Raw genomic sequence first — 16,494 nt, 5'->3', positions numbered from 1 at the left:
ATGCACACAGTCTGTGTAGTAACTCTCCCTTACAGTAAAGAGACTGACACATTTTTCAAGAGGAAAATTTACCCTGGATTGGTCTGATTTATTGCATGGTGTTATGTGTCCACAACAACCCCAGTGGCTCAACTAAGTTGTGATAGCCGGCCTGGGCTCCCCTATGAGCCATCACCTCCCCCACCATGCTTGGAGGACAACCCTGTGACTCTATCACAGTGCCTGCACTGAAGGAATTCTCCCCTGGTTGTCTACAGGGATTTTGGACTTTAGACTTGCTGCATTTCACTGTAGCCCTTCCACACAACAGAAATGGGCTGGACTGGAGCTAAGGATTTCACTCACTGTATCTAAAGAAAAAGATTCTGCAGCACAGAGTGCTTGTGGCTCCTAGTGACAGTCTGCATATGTATATATGCATAGACACATGCACATGTACGCCCCCTGCCAAAGCACAGGGTGTTACTGTTGTACACAGGTGCTAAAATCATAGAGTCATAAAAAATAGGGTTGGAAAGGACCTCAGGAGGTCATCTTGTCTAACCCTCTGCTCAAAGCAGAACCAGCCCCAACTAGATCATTCCAGCCAGAGCTTTGTCTAGCCAGGTTTTGAAAACCTCCAAGGATGGAGAGTCCACAATCTCTCTGGGTAACCTGTTCCAATGTTTTACTACCCTCCTAGTGAGAAAATTTTTCTTAATGTCTAACCTAAACTTCCTTTGCTGCAACTTGAGCCCATTGCTCCTTGTTCTGTCATCTGCCACCACTGAGAACAGTCCAGCTCCATCCTCTTTTGAACCCCCCTGCAGGTAGCTGAAGGCTGCTATCAAATCCCCCCTCAGTCATCTCTTCTCTAGGTTAAATAATCCCAGTTGCCTCAGCCTCTCCTTATAAGTCATGTGCCCCAGTCCCTCAACCATTTTCTTTGCCCTCTGCTGAACTCTCCAATTTGTCCACATCCTTTCTGTAGTGGGGGGCTCAAAACTGGACACAGTGCTCCAGATGTGGCCTCGCCAGTGCCAAATAGAGGGTCAGAGTCACTCCCCTCCATCTCCTGGCAACGTTCTTACTAATGTAGCCCAGTATGCCCTTAGCCTTCTTGGCAACAAGGGCACAATGCTGGTTCATATTCAACACACTGTCCACTGTGACCCCCAGGTCCTTTTCTGCACAGCTGCAGTTTAGCCAGTTGGTCACCCATTAGGCTTGTCACAGAGATGGTGACTGTTCAACTGGACTATTGTACATATCTAGCCTGACTGGACCATGGTAGATACTTCCCTCATTCTTCAATATTAGAAGCTCTGTTAAGACTTCAAAGAGCATCTTCAGTTCTTGACTTTTCCAAGGGGTCCTTTATAAAGAAATAAAGGTTTTCTAACCTTTATTTAGGTGCTAAAGGTTTTCATTCCCCCTCAGTTCTACCCACAGTTACTAGCTCTAGTGACTCTTCATCATGTCACAACTCCTGAATCTATACTTCATCTATCTTGCAATTGTGCATATCAAAGTCAATTGCAATTATGCATATTAGCAGAGGTCACTGCGGGACCCTCGGCACGGCTTTACGAGCACTCGTGGTGCTCTGGTCTCAGAGGACTGGAAAAGGGCCAATGCGGTTCCCATTTTCAAAAAAGGGAGGAAGGAGGACCCAGGAAACTATAGGCCAGTTAGTCTTACCTCCATCCTGGTCTGATCTCTTTTTGAGAGAATTATCCTGGCGCATGTCTGCGAGGGGCCAGCAGGGGAGATTATGCTTAGGGGCAACCAACACGGGTTCATTAGAGGCAAGTCCTGTCAGACCAACCTGGTGGCCTTCTATGACCAGGTCACAAAATCCTTAGATGCAGGGATAGCAGTGGACGTAGACTTTCTGGACTTCAGGAAGGCCTTCGACACAGTCTCTCATCCCATTCTCATTAAAAAACTAGGGGACTGTGGTGTCGACACCTACACAGTCAAATGGGTCACTAACAGGCTGGAGGGCCGCACCCAGAGAGTGGTGGTGGACGGGTCATTTTCGACCTGGAGGGATGTGAGCAGTGGGGTCCCCCAGGGCTCGGTCCTTGGACCCACGCTGTTCAACATCTTCATCAGTGACTTGGACGAGGGGGTAAAAAGCACCCTGTTCAAATTTGCTGACGACACTAAGATGTGGGGGGATGAGGGCATGCTAGAAGGGAGGAATAGGCTGCAATTGGACCTAGACAGGTTACAGGGGTGGGCAGATGAGAACAGGATGGGTTTCAACACTGACAAGTGTAAGGTACTGCACCTGGGGAGGAAGGACCAGCAGCATGCCTACAGGCTGGGGAATCATAGAATCATAGAATCATAGTAGTAGGGTCGGAAGGGACCTTGTAGATCTTCAAGTCTGACCCCTTGCCTGAGCAGGAAGAAAACTGGGTTCAAATGACCCCAGCCAGGTAGGCATCAAGCCGCTTCTTAAAGACCCCCAGGGTAGGAGCCAGCACCACTTCCCTAGGAAGTTGGTTCCAGATCCTAGCCACCCTGACTGTGAAGTAGTTCTTATGGATGTCTAATCTAAACCTACTCTCCAACAACTTGTGGCCGTTATTCCTTGTTATCCCCAGGGGCGCTAGGGGAAGCAAGGTCCCCCCTAGTGAATTTATAGATGGCCACAAGGCCCCCCCTCAGCCTTCTCTTGTGAAGGCTGAACAGGTTCAGGTCCCGTAGCCTCTCTTCGTAGGGTCTGCCCTGCTGTCCCCAGATCATGCGAGTAGCCCTCCTCTGGACCCTCTCAATGTTGTCCACATCCCTTTTGAAGTGGGGTGCCCAGAACTGGACACAGCCTCTAGTGGCCTGTTACAAACTAGTCAGAGGGGACCAGCAGGCATTGGGGGAGTCCCTGTTCCCCCGAGTGCTACCAGGAGTGACTAGAAATAACGGTCACAAGCTGGCAGAGGGTAGATTCAGACTAGACATCAGGAGGCGCTACTTCACTGTCAGGGCAGCCAGGATCTGGAACCAACTTCCAAGAGAAGTGGTGCTGGCTCCTACCCTGAGGTCTTTAAGAGGAGGTTAGATGAACACCTTGCTTGGGTTGTTTGACCCCAGTACTTTTTCCTGCCATGGCAGGGGGTCGGACTTGATGATCTGCTCAGGTCCCTTCTGACCCTACCAACTATGAAACTATGAAAGTGATGCACTCTCCCCTGATGTAGCAGAATCAATGCTTGCAAGAACTCATATTGTACAGGGACAGATGGGGATAGGGAAACATTTGCCTCTCCCTGGGTGCATCTTCATGAGATGTTTACTTCAGAGCTGACTAAGTAGCTGCACCATAAAGCCTCAGCATCTACATGTGTGGCTCTATTAGGCCACTGTAAACTAATTAATTCCTCTGTATGTTAGTACTTGTAAACACAAGTACTATCCTATGGTGGTGTTCTTTAGTGCACAGCAACACATGTGTAAATGCTGATGGGCCTGACTAAGGCACAAGGGTGCTTCAGTATGAGGGCAGCCTGCTGGTTAGCCCTGCACTGGAGCATCCTCATGCCCCAGCCAGCCCCTGCGCAGCACAGTGAGCCAGGTTGGAGCAGCCCCGGGCTGGCAGGCTGACCCCCTGCCAGCTGGGGCTGTTCGGACCTGGCTCAACATACTGCGGGCCCGTGCGCACGTTCAAGCTGTGTGCCCAGGAGCAATAAACTCTGGTGCAATATGCTCCATGCCAATAGCATGTGTAGATGTACCACCTGAGGACCAAACAGTGAAAAACTTAGCATAGTCAAATGATCAAGGCTAAAACACAGTGCAAGCTGGGGCATTAAAAGGGAGACAGCTGGCCTTAGCTTAGTCGGACTGGAATGAGATGCAAATAGAAAGAATTAATGAGATAAATGTTACACTGACCAATTACTAGCCAAATTTCTGAGAAACTTGCTTAGAAAGAACATGCTGCCTCTGAATTTTGCAGCAGGCCAAGTTTCTGATCAGGAAAAACTATTTTATTGTATTGACTGTCAGTGAAATTAAAGGAGGTGCTCCCTGCAGAATACTGAGCACAATAATCCAGCAGGGCCTGCTGAGCACTTGCTGTTAAAACATTTACTCTGGGGGCTAGAAACCGATTTGACTTTCAACTAGCAGGGCAGGTCTGGGTAACATGAAAAAAGAAAGCTAACTGAGGGTTGGAAAATGCAGTGTTATCTTTGCTGAACTTCCCGAGGAGCTGTTCTGTTTGGGCCACAAATGTTCACCCTGGCTGCTTCTTTCAGTGCTACAGCATTGCAAGGGGAAAGTAAACCCAGTTCTCTTCTGGGCCAGCTGAGCACGCATATCTCCTCCTCCAGATATGAACTGCAGCCTGATGGCCAGGGGATAGGGGGAGGGAAAAGTCTGAGAGTACTGATTCCATAATCCTGGAGCAGCTAGCCCGCCCTGAAGTCCATGCTGTTGGGGCTTCACTGATGCTGAGCTACTTCATTAAACTACACACACTGCCTTCACCTCTGATTACAGTATAGATGCACCCTGAGCATAAATTAGTCCTCCCCTTTGTCTCTCTAACTGGTCTGGGTGCTCCCACTACCTACCATCCCTACAACAGGAAACCTAAATGTGAATAACATCCAAATTCCAGCCTGTTTCCACATTGCTAATACACAACATCTTACTCAGCCAAGCTGCCTTGAAGAGTTTATATTAGTCTTTATAAAGCTTCATTGCCTATTTTCTTTTCATTGCTGGCTGATTATTTTAGTACCATTTTGTTATCTTTGTTGACAAATATAATTTAGTAAAGTCCTAAAGTGTTGCATAGTTAAATAACAGGCTCTGTGCTCTTAGCAGCCAGCCAGCACTACAAGCCCCAAGGAAAGTGTCAAGGAACTATACACATCTTTTGAAATGGGCTGCAGTGCAGCTCAGCAAATCAAACGTTGCCATGCTGGCTGCCCTGGGCAGCACTTCTTAGGAACAACAGATTCCTCTCAGGTTTTGTCTCTGTGGGCTAGATCTCTCTACAACAGCTCCAGGAGAAAAGGGGGAGGTGGAAAATTAAAACAACAGGAGGAAGCAATACATTATTGGTTGGGCGCTTGGTAAGACCCTGCCTGGTCCTGCCTTGGGACAGGATGTAATAATAGTGCTGCATTCAAATCTCGAGTGTGCTTAATGCTTTGGTTCTCCAAGAAGTCACTAAACAGGCACTGAATGGATGTTATTTCAGGAGTCCACTCATGAATTGTTCCCTCTTTCCTTTCACATGCACGGTCAGCTGGGCCTTACAACTGGGTGGTAGGTCTTGGTCTATGATCACTGCAGAATCATGCACATTTTAAACCGTGCGGGGCTAGATCATTAACTTCCCTGCATGCACACGTGTTCATCAACAATGTTATCTTTTTACTTTTTCATTTCATTGTGTTATAGGTAGGGACCTACCAAAATTGCCGCAGAAGCAAGCTATACAGCAGCCCCTTTAATCTTGCTCATTTCATCGTGCACCCCCTCCACCCCTGATTGGCAGAGGGGTCCACTTGCCACTGATTGGCAGGGAGGCAAAAAACATGGTTTTAAATGTGCCATGGTTTTTGCCTTCCGGCCAATCAGCAGCAAGTGGCAAGGCCGCCGGGGCCCATTTGCTGATCTGCAGTGGGAGGCAAAACCTGTGACATATTTAAAACCACAGTTTTTGCCTCCCAGCCAATCAGCAGCAAATGGTAGGGTCACCAGGGCCCCTCTGCCAATCAGGGGTGGGGTGGAATGAGCAAAATTAAAGGAGACACTGCACAATGCACTTCTGCCATGATTGTGGGAGGTCCTTACTTATAGGCACTGCTGATGTACAATCTGTGAGTTAAGAGCCTGCAGGCCAGAGGAGTAGTGTGGGCCAGCCCATAGCCTGGATCAGTCCACAAGCCAGATTCAGTAGGAGTCAGTCTGTGGGTCAGTCTGTGGGTGCGACTCAGCGTGCTGGCCTGTCCTCATGTACCAAATCCAGCTGCAGAGTGACCCTGTGCACTGGCCAGGCCCCACGAGCAAGACTTATCCACTGCCACTGCTTCCCCACCACCAAAATTTTGGAGCTGTAGGGAGCCCCGCAGACTGGATGACCCGGCCTTGCAAGCTGAAGATTGAGCACCACTTTTCAAGGCTAAAGGCCCTGAACTTATTCAGCCTCCACAAGAGAAGGCTGAGAGGGGATCTGGTGTCCATTTACAAACTCACCAGGGGGGACCAGCGGAAATTGGGGGAGGCTCTGTTCCCCTGGGCACCACCCGGGGTTACTAGGAATAACGGCAACAAATTGTTAGAGAGAAGGTTCAGGCTGGACATCAGGAGACATTACTTTACAGTTAGGGCTGCCAGGCTCTGGAATGGGCTCCCAGGTGAGGTGGTACCTTCTCCTACCTTGGGGGTCTTCAAGAGGAGGCTGGACAGATATGATCCTAGCACCTGTTCCTACCCAGGGCAGGGGGTTGGACCTAATCATCTGTTTAGGTCCCTTCTGACCCTAAGCACTATGATACTATGATCTAAAGCTAAGTTCTTATTAAGCATAAAGGGTAGTCTGGGTCACACCCAGATAGCCGTTCTTAGGAAGAGTTGTTCTTTAGTCCATGATCAGTCGATGGTGCCACTAGCAGAGAAAGTTGGAATTCATCAATATAATCAAGGCTAGCAGAATCTGGCCCTACAGCCCAGCTGCTAGAGCAGGGTGCTGTTATCCAGAATTTGTAGATTTGGTTCACAAAATACCCACAGATGTATTATGTGACCTTTCACAAAGAATCTTCCCTCCTTTGCTTCAGTTTTCCAGGGGGTAAAATGGGGTTAAAAGCTACATTAAAATAGTGTTATGAGGCTTGGTCATGAATACCATTTTTGCAGAGGGTCACACAAAAGACCCTACAGTGTCACACTGTGGCACCGTCAAACAGGTTTGCAGAGCTGTCTGGGGAATTCTTTTATTTTCTTTGAAAATTTATGATGAAAATATTTTAATTGATACTGTTTGCCATTTGGGGGTTGTTTTCTTTAAAAAACAACCCCCCAAAGGAAGCATTTCTGTTTTTCAATGAAAATTTTGACACAAAACAGCTTTTTCATAAAAAATGTCCAATTTTTTTAAACTCTTTTCACCCAGCACACCATTAGGAGGAAGAAATAATGCCCACCTCCATTCTCAGTGAACTATTATCATGTTTCATTAAAACCCAATAGTTCTACAAAAACTTCCATCCACAGACCAAAGCATTTCATAAACCCCAGTGCAGAAAGTCTTAGGATCCCTGCAAGAGAAGTACCACCTACAATGAGCACTTAAAGAAACTGAAGATGAAACAAGATACTGAAGATGCGATACTCCAGTTCTGAAAATCAAGCCACTGATTGAATGCTCAAGCACTCAAATTGTAATTCTTTGATCCGGCTGACTAGCCCAAAGGTAATTGAATCTATGCCAATAAAGAATAATGCTCATTTACTCATGACTGGTTTATATCAGCTATATACTGAGACGGAAGAAATGGAAGGCTGCTCCTCTTTGCTCCAGCTTTTCCTAGCAGACGACAATGGCCAGAGTGGGGAATTACCAGCCTGGCCTCCTGGCTCAGCTTTGGCCTGCAGAAAGTTGAACTAAAGGAAGTCTGCCTATTAACACTTGGCAGAGTGTAGCAGTAGAGCAGCCACAAGAGTGATTTCAAAATCAAGAGGCAGTTGTGAAATGTGACTGCTACAGGATTTGCACTTCATTTACACTAATGGGACCATGAACTTGACCTAACTACACCAATCCATGTGCAAAGAAATCTCCCCAATGTCCCAGTTTATTCCACAGCTGCTCTGTAGCCACAGATTTGCTTTGCTACTTATAAAACCAGCCTATAAACTAGTGACTATATGGCTAAGCTTCTTGTCCATCGCTGTATGTAAATCCTCGTTGCCTTTTTGTCAATCAAGCTGTCACCATTACCCCTCTGGATATCTCAGCTCATTTATTTCAGCTGTCATCAGTTTCAGTAACATATTTCCAGTTCCCTGTTCTTGGTTCAGGGGATCTATTACAGAGCCAGCCCTTGTGATGTCAGAGTTGTTAATCTTGCTGATGCCTTCAAAGGGACTAATGGGCTGGTCTGATGTGCATGCACTGCTGTGTGCACTGTTTTGTCACCTCATTTATTTCAGCGCTCTCTCCGAGATGTTTGCATCCCTTCAGACTCCAGCCTTGCTCTGCTGGGCTGTTGCTTTAGCAGATTTTGTTTTCTTGTCCTTATACTACAACTGCAGAGTTGCAACTGGCTAAAATGCCCTAGTCTTTTCTCTGTGTTGGAAGTAGCCTTTCCCCTATTAATGTTACAAATTTTCCAACCCCAAGCACCCCGAGTGAGATTCCAGACCTCTTGGGGTAGGACACATCTACACAGCAAATTAAAGGTGGGATTGAAGCATAATCTAGTTAGCATGGATAAGAACAGCAGTGAAGACGTAGCAGAACAGGCTTTCACAGCATCTGATGAAGCGAGCCTCAGATACTATGATACATGATATGATATGATATGATATGATATATGACTTATATATACAACTCTGTATGTGTATGTGTACACACACACACGCACGCACGCACACACACACATACACACACACACGCACACTTATATATAAAATAAACACCTAAATCCATACAGAGACACCTAAATCCCTAAGGCACCTTTGAACATTCCAGTTCCGGTGTCACTGATGGAAGAGATAGTTCCTCTACTTCCTATAACAACTTTTATACTGCCTAAAAGAATAACATGAGCACTTATCTCTATGGATAAGGGATAATAAAAAAAGAGCAACAAATACTATATTATACTCAGTTAAATAAAAAACATATGAAAATAAACTGATCCACAATCTATTTGTTTGTGTTGCAAACTACTCACAGACATGCACACACAGAGCACATTTGTGTGTGATATACACATGTCCTCAAAAGTGATCTTGGATCTTGGGGAAACCCAAGGACTTGGGCACCCCATTGACAGGTGCTGTGTGAAGCTGTAAGATAGACACCTGGCTGCAAGAATCTGCTACTTGGGTTGGGAGCAGGGAGGCCTCTGTCAGAAGTTGGGGTCATATTGTTGTCCCCAGCAGCCACGAAAGGGGATGCCAGGTATTCATTTAGATGGAATTAATACAATGCTTAACTTTTAGTGTTCAAGAAACAAGATCAAAACAGCAGATGGAGCAGCCCAGAAAGCTTAGAAGCAGTCCCCTGCACACACCTTCCAGGCAAGAGCTGGTCAAATATTCTGAAAACTTCTTGCAGGCAAGGTTCTTTGGGTAGATATCACATCTTTGGGTAGATATGATATTTTATTAGACCAACTGAGTAGTTGGAAAGACATGCTTAGCAAGCTTTTGGGTGCAGTCACCCAAAATATTTTGGTCTAATAAATAATTGTACTGGTTTAATAAAAGATATCACATCTACCCAAAAAACCTTCCCTGCCTAGGTCCTTAGACCAACACAACTACCTCCAAAAACTCTGAAAATGTCTTTGTATTCTTGGGAAGAACTTTCGGTCTATTTTTAGACAAGGATTGGAATATGGTACATACAGAAATAGTGGAATCTCCATTCCTGGATATTTTCAAGAGTAAGTTGGACAGACCCTTGGCCTGGATGGTCCTTGAGCAGGAGACTGGACTAGATGACCTTATGAGATCCCTTCCAACCCTCTTTTCCTATGACTATTTGCAAAATAATTGCTTGTGATTTGTTCTAGCTTTACTCAATGGGCAGCCTAAATCAAGAGCTATAACAGTGCAGTGTCTTTCACTAGTCCCAAGAAATTCTAGCCCTCAACAAAATAATGCACACAGCCTTCTCACTATTTGGTCCACAGGCACAGTGAGGAAATTAACCTTTTTCTCACTGGACCAAGGGAAGGGATAACAAAAACGCATTCATAGAGCATATACAATAGTGTGTCTGCCTGCCTTCAACTCCCCGAAAAGAGGCAGTCCTGGTTGGTACTCAGGGCAGCTTGCCTCTTAATAGACATATTGCATATACAATATGACTGCATGTGCAGTATGACTATATGCCACTAGGCCAGTCTACATGGTACCAGGCATACAGACTGAGTCATTTCATTGTTACCTGTCACGACGACTTCATCTCCATCCTGCAGAAACTTACGAGACTGCCCGTTGCCAAGGTCAATTTCTTTTGTTCCGTTCCACGACAGCTCCAACATGGAGCCAAAGCTCTCTGGATCCTTTAAAACAGAAGTTAATAACCAGACCTGTCAAGCTAGAGAGCATATGTATAGTACTGTTACGCCCCGTTATGGGGAACAGGCATGCCGATATGTTTTCCGATTCTATATGATAGAACCACGCCAGGAATGGCCATTGATGCAGTTCACTGAGGAGCTAGCTTTCATGCATCTTTTTATATGTTTTTAACTTGCTGGAGGCCACAATGGCTTAGAGTAGGGGCGTCAAATTCATTTGGTCTCATGGGCCAGATCCAGACCCATCTCTGGTGGCAGGGTGAGCTGTAGTGATGTTAACCCTCACAGCTGCCTGAGTTACTGTGTAGGCCCTGGCAGCCACAGAAGTTTAAATTGCTATTGGGCGCTCCAGTGCCACTGAAACAAGCACCCAGCAGGGATCTCTACCCAGGATTTTGACAGCAGAGCGAGCAACAGCACAGCTGTAACAAGTTCCCAACCAAAATCTCATACTCAGGATTTCAACTGCAGGGCAAGCAATGCTGATGTTAATGGACACTGCTGTGTTGGCTGCCACTGCTGCTTACATCCCAGCTCCTTCAGGAGCCCCAGGGGCCAGATGACAGCTCTGTGAGCTGGATGCATGACATCCCTGGCTTAGAGCACCCTTCTGTCAATGCCTCTAGTTTTAGCAGTAGGCTTTTAAAAAACTGGGCCCCACGTAAGGAAGAATGAAGAGAGATCTGGGTCCCTCTTTCTGTATCTTTAGTATTTTAACATTAGTGCATGTCAGACTGCATTCATATTTCACTATGCAGGTGAATGCTCTGAGTTTCTAAATGCTTGGAAGATTTTAATGTTACTCTGTGGACTGATTCAGTGGAGAGAAGGACTATTTGTTTAAATGCACCAGCAGGATGGTATATAATGGGTTTTGTTCCATTGGCTCATTAATGGAGCTAACCTGATGACAATTCACTTGTGCCAGATATTCAAGTCAATGGATTGTCTCTTATTGACCAATGTATAAGAGGCACAGACTCCTAAATTAGCCTTATTCCATTTCAGTCAAAGGAAAGACCACCTCACAGCTCTATCCAGCAACTGAAGGATGTCCAGTCATTGGCTAAAAAGGAGAGAAGTCAGTGAATCCCCAGCAAATATTTTGGAGAAAAATGTTTTTTGCACTTTTCTAAGTCCTGTGTAACACCAGTGTACTTTAAATGGAAATAATGAATTATAAAACTGGCCTCTTGCAGAGTTAAGAGACCTTGGAAGTGTTTATACATCCAATAACAATAATATTTAGTTCTTATATAGCAGTAGCTATGTGCGAGGGATGAAGTGGTGACTTTAGGGAATCCTTGGTAATATGGTCCATCAACATTGGAGGGGACTGGACTCTACAGAACAAGAGATCCATTCCAATCTTATGCCTCAGATTTCATCTGTAGACCCCAGTTTGATTTGATTTGTTTTACAATGAGGGTAGTAACTGGGTTGGTACAGTCAGAAAGACTGTGTGGATACTTGGGATATAACAACCACAACAGTGTTCCTATTGGGATTGTGTTTTATGAATTGAGACAGGTTTAAAGAAGTAAAATTGTTTGAAACAGATTGAGGAAGAATTGCAAAGGCATCCACAGTAGAACAAACAGAAAGTGAATGGAGGTCCCTCACCATGCCTGACCAGTTTCTGGTTCCTGACTGATTAGTTATTAATGATGATCACTACTTAAATGCTTACAGGACCACTGATTGTCCCAGATGCCAGGAGGTCTCCAGGTTTAAGGTTGCATCCATTGCAGCTGTGATGAGCCAGCTGCTGTTTCATGGTCCAGTACATGTGCTGGAAAAGAGGATAATGAAGGCTCAAGTTGTGAAGGACTAATGTGTTTCAGATATGATTATCCTATACAGAATTCATTTCAATCTCTTTGGATCATACTGCTACTGATTAGCCCCCAAGAAAAACATCCTTATCTAATCAAGAGCTTCCAGTCACCTCAGTGTAATGTTTGCAATTACTTAAAATTGATTTTGGGGCTCATTCATTGGTTTCCAAATATGTAGCCTGCATACATATAATTTACTCCTGAAAAGGCAAGGAGCAGCAATTATAACTCTGCATTCATGACATTTGACATACGTTACTGTGTCCCTGAGGCTGCCTTTACTAATATTGGGGGTTCACTTCTTCCCCTGCTCTCTTCCCTCTTATGCCCTATGCACACTGGTGAGACTTAAGGATTAAGCCTAATATTTCTAAGAAAGGTTAAAGCACTGGCTACAAAGAATATCTCAACAGTTTTTTTTTCTGAACAACTGTTTAAATATATTGGCCTATGCTCCATTAATTAAAACCAGAATGGACCTAAAATGCATTGAGAATCCCTGCAGCTAGAGTGTAAGCATTTCATTTTATGGTATCGTCCCTTGGCCTCTAGAAGAATATCTGTTATTCTGCTGTCAGATGGGGAACGAGATGCACAATGCAATCACCTCAGTGTCAAAGCAGCAATTCTGGATGTAGACTCCTAAACGCTGCAAATGGGGTGTTTTCATCCCAGGGGATGTCATACTCCCTGCTTTCCTGGTCTCTCCCTCTCACCAACTCCAGCAGATCTGGTACGGTACACAGAGCACTTTTCTTGTGTGCTAAACCCTAGTTGCAAGAAGAGTTGCCCTCTGTTCAGATCAGAAGCACCCAGGTGTTTCTGAGGGTATATCTGAGCAGTACAAAGCAGTGCCAGGCTGAGATACACACCTGCTCTTCCTGCTCTTCCTCCCAACCTGTGTTCATGCAGTGCCACGTGTATGCCAATGAAGAGAGAAATCATCAGCTTTCCCTAGCCCCAGCAGGCCAAATCTGCAGCTAGTTAAACTCAAGCATATTGCCCTCTGAAGCCAGGGCCCGACTTGCCAACATTGGTCAAACAGATGCAACTAAACCAAAACTTTACCTTAAAGTTTGATTTGCATATAGTCCTTGGCTTGCTCATTCCTTCTCCTATGGGGGGAAAAAAGCAATCAATGAAAGAAGAGACTTCTTTGCACCAGGTGAAGAAGTTGGCTGGATTTTCATTTTATGGATAGACAGAGCTCCCTTTATACGTTCAGCCTCAATGGAAAGCAACCACTGAGGCTGTATCTATGCCTGAGGCTGTATGTACTTCATCCTGTGATGTTGGCCATGGTTTCCTGGGCTGTACTGCTTGCCTACCTTACAGAGGTGCTGTGAAGCTGTAGAAAGGGAAGGACCAGACCTCTTCCATCTAAACATAGAGGGATTATGCACCCCTTCTTTGGGGCACTCCACAATTTCTCAAAGCTTCCTTAATTCTGGAAAAATTATGGGTCTTTAAAAAAAATTAAACTAACCTGGTCATTTCACCTTTACCAAAGTTGGGGAAAGGGTGGGGAAGGGGTTGAAATGCTACAGAATGGAAAATATGAACACTCACACACATTTACTCTTCTCATTGCCCTGACTGGCCAAAAGTAAAACAAACCTTCAGAATTCGAATATTTTCTAAAAAAAAGTCACAAAATCCATTACATTTCACACTGCAGGAAACAGGGAGAACTTCAACATTTCCTGATACATTTTACTGCATAGCAAACTCTGATTTCTATTACTGTTTCCCTTGTCCTCCCTCCCACCATTTTTTTCTATTATTAACTATCCCCTATATTCAGTGGGTTGCAAAGTCTTTCGCGCTGGGGCTATTTTGGTGCAGTTTGCACAACACCCTGAGCCCGATGGCCTTTTAGATGCTAACAACACAAAAATAATCCGTACTCATCCTTCAGGTTGTAAGCTGATCACCTGAAGGCATTAGGGTGGGACTGGTTCCCTGCTCAGAACAGCACTGTGCTGCTGATGGAGGACATAAGAAATGTTTTGTCTTCCTTTGACATGATATTAGGCAGTGAGGAATGCAGGATCCTGGAGCTGACAGGACAATTGTCTGAAATATGTGGTGGATTCAATATCCCTTACCTTGGCAAAGCTCCCTCAGTCATCTAGCATTACTGTACCTTTAATGGCAACAAAGAGATTTATGTCAAATGTATAGGGCTCTTCATCACAGAGGTAAGGTAGCGGCTTGGGATCCTGGAAGAATACAATGTACATTACTGTCTAAAGGCCAAATGGAAAGAAAATGCCAGCATATTCCCTGGGATATTTGGAAACAAATCTAATCACACAGCTCTGCTCCCCTTCCTCAAGGCACATTTATTTTCCCATTGGCCTTGTCATGGTCAGTAATATCTAAGTAACTGCTTCACATGCACATTTAAGTCATTTACATAGTATTTATTTAAATACACTGCCTTGTATCTTTGGCCTCAAAACCCTATACTTAAAATAGCTATTAATCCTAAAACTCACAGTTTTCCTGCGTCTTTGCCCTGACATACTGTATTCACCCAAAACTTGCAAAGGACTTGCATTTCAGACCCAAGCTGTTTAGTTCACACCCACTGAAAACAGTGGCTTTGAAGATCTCATCACTGTTTTACTATCTTATTGCATTTCAAATAAATAGCTACATAATCGAGACATCTGGCCAAGCCTTAATCTTAAACAGAAAATTTTGGCTTCAGGCCATCATCTCGACCCTTTACTGCATATACATACAGTGTCACCATACTCTAAAGAGAAGATAGCACACACTGAGGGCCCCTCTAGATGTTTAGGTACAGGCATGATAGGCGATATGTGATCCACAAAATCATGCCTCCTGCCATGCCACACGTGTATGGCAGGAGGAGTAATTATGGGATCTAACATTATACCCTGTCCCACCTTTAGCTGAACGTTCCCCAAACTGCTGCAGCTGCAAATCCTGCAGCTGACAGGACTCTCAGCCACAGCAACACATGGGATGCTGCTGCTGCTGGGAGTCCTGCCAACTGTGGGACTCCCAGCCATGAAGCACATAGTGCACCCCTGTGGCTGGGAGCCCTGGCAGCTGGCATGCTCCCAGTCAGAGGCATACCTTGCTACACGTGCAAATTCAAGCTGGATAGAAACTAATGATAAAGTTATTACACATTTTTCAGTTCTCACTTTATAGTGGAATGGACCTTTCATGGTGTGATAGTTACTTTGGACATGTAGCCAATTTAAATCAGTTGCACAATTAACTACTTAATTGCATAACACATGTAATGTGTAGAGGGGGCCTGAGAGGTGCTTTTCTTGCTTTAATCAAGTCTACAGATGGTTTGCAAAGCAATGCAGCTATATATGCAGCAGGTCTGAAATCTTGGTCCCACTGAAATCACTGGGCACTTTACCATTGAATGCAAAGGGGCCAAGATTTTTTCCCAGTGCCCACTTCCTGGAGGCAGGATAAAACTTTTAAGTCAGCAGAGCGACACTTGACAATCCAGTACAACCAAGTGTTTCTACTGTCAGGGCCTAGTGATTTTTATCCTGTTTCCTACCACTCTTCCTCCAAATTGTTTCCATCAACAATGTCTGCTTGTTACTAACCTGGATAGGATTTGGCAACACAAATGGCATGAGAGCTTCCATAGTAACGACCCAGGGAGATATAGTTGTGCCAAAGCTCTTGCTTAGAAATGGACCCAATGGAACATATTCCCACTTCTGAATGTCACGAGCTACAGGAAAGGAAAAGCAAAGCAACAGAATTAAATATTTCTTGTGTCCTTAACACACGTGAGAGTAAACCAGAAGGACACCTCTGCACACTAAAGAGCACCATCCACAGAGCAAGTGCAGTGCAGAAGTGACTTACCACATACCCAGACAATAGGCCTGTATGAAGTGGCTAGTATTTGCTTCAGATTTGGATTTGGCCAATTCAGGGAACAGTGATTCGAGCCAGTGAGTTCGGGGGTTTTTTTTGAGGTGTGTTTTTTTCTTAAAGGGCCGGAGCTGGGGCAGGCATAGCAGCCATGGTGGGGGCTGGGAGAGCGGGTGGGGATGGGGGGCTTGTGGCAGAGCCCCCCACACAGTGCGGGGCAGTGGGGGACATCAGGGATCACCCCCTTGCCTGGCAGCAGTCAGTGAGTGGGGGCATTTTTTTAAAGGGCCGGAAGCTGGGGCTGGGCAGGGCAGCCATGGGGGGGGGGGGGTGTCAGGGAGGCTGGGGGAGCAGGCAGGGGATGCGGCCTGGCAGGGTCCCTCCATGGTCCCATCCCTGCTCCTCCAGCCTCCCCCCCCTGCCTCTACTTACCAGCTTGGAGTCCAGGCCCATTTCCCTGCTGCAGCGGGTGGGGACTGCCTGAATCATCAAAGCTTTCCGAGTCT

General features: G+C 45.5%; 1 protein-coding gene across 1 annotated transcript in view; it reads right to left on the bottom strand.

Annotated features, from left to right (window-relative positions):
• FAH (fumarylacetoacetate hydrolase) overlaps positions 1-16,494 on the bottom strand; it is a 36,115-nt gene that overhangs the window by 3,101 nt on the left and 16,520 nt on the right. The window contains exons 9-13 of the mRNA XM_014605974.3: positions 15,712-15,842; positions 14,247-14,322; positions 13,169-13,215; positions 11,953-12,054; positions 10,127-10,244 (exon numbers count right to left, since the gene is read on the bottom strand). Coding sequence (XP_014461460.1) covers positions 10,127-10,244; positions 11,953-12,054; positions 13,169-13,215; positions 14,247-14,322; positions 15,712-15,842 — 474 coding nt within the window. The remainder of the gene's footprint in view (positions 1-10,126; positions 10,245-11,952; positions 12,055-13,168; positions 13,216-14,246; positions 14,323-15,711; positions 15,843-16,494) is intronic.

This window comes from Alligator mississippiensis, chromosome 11 (assembly GCF_030867095.1).
Source record: "Alligator mississippiensis isolate rAllMis1 chromosome 11, rAllMis1, whole genome shotgun sequence".
NCBI lineage: Eukaryota > Metazoa > Chordata > Crocodylia > Alligatoridae > Alligator > Alligator mississippiensis.
Note: the sequence above shows the minus strand (reverse complement) of the source record. Positions and strands in the feature narration are given on the sequence as shown.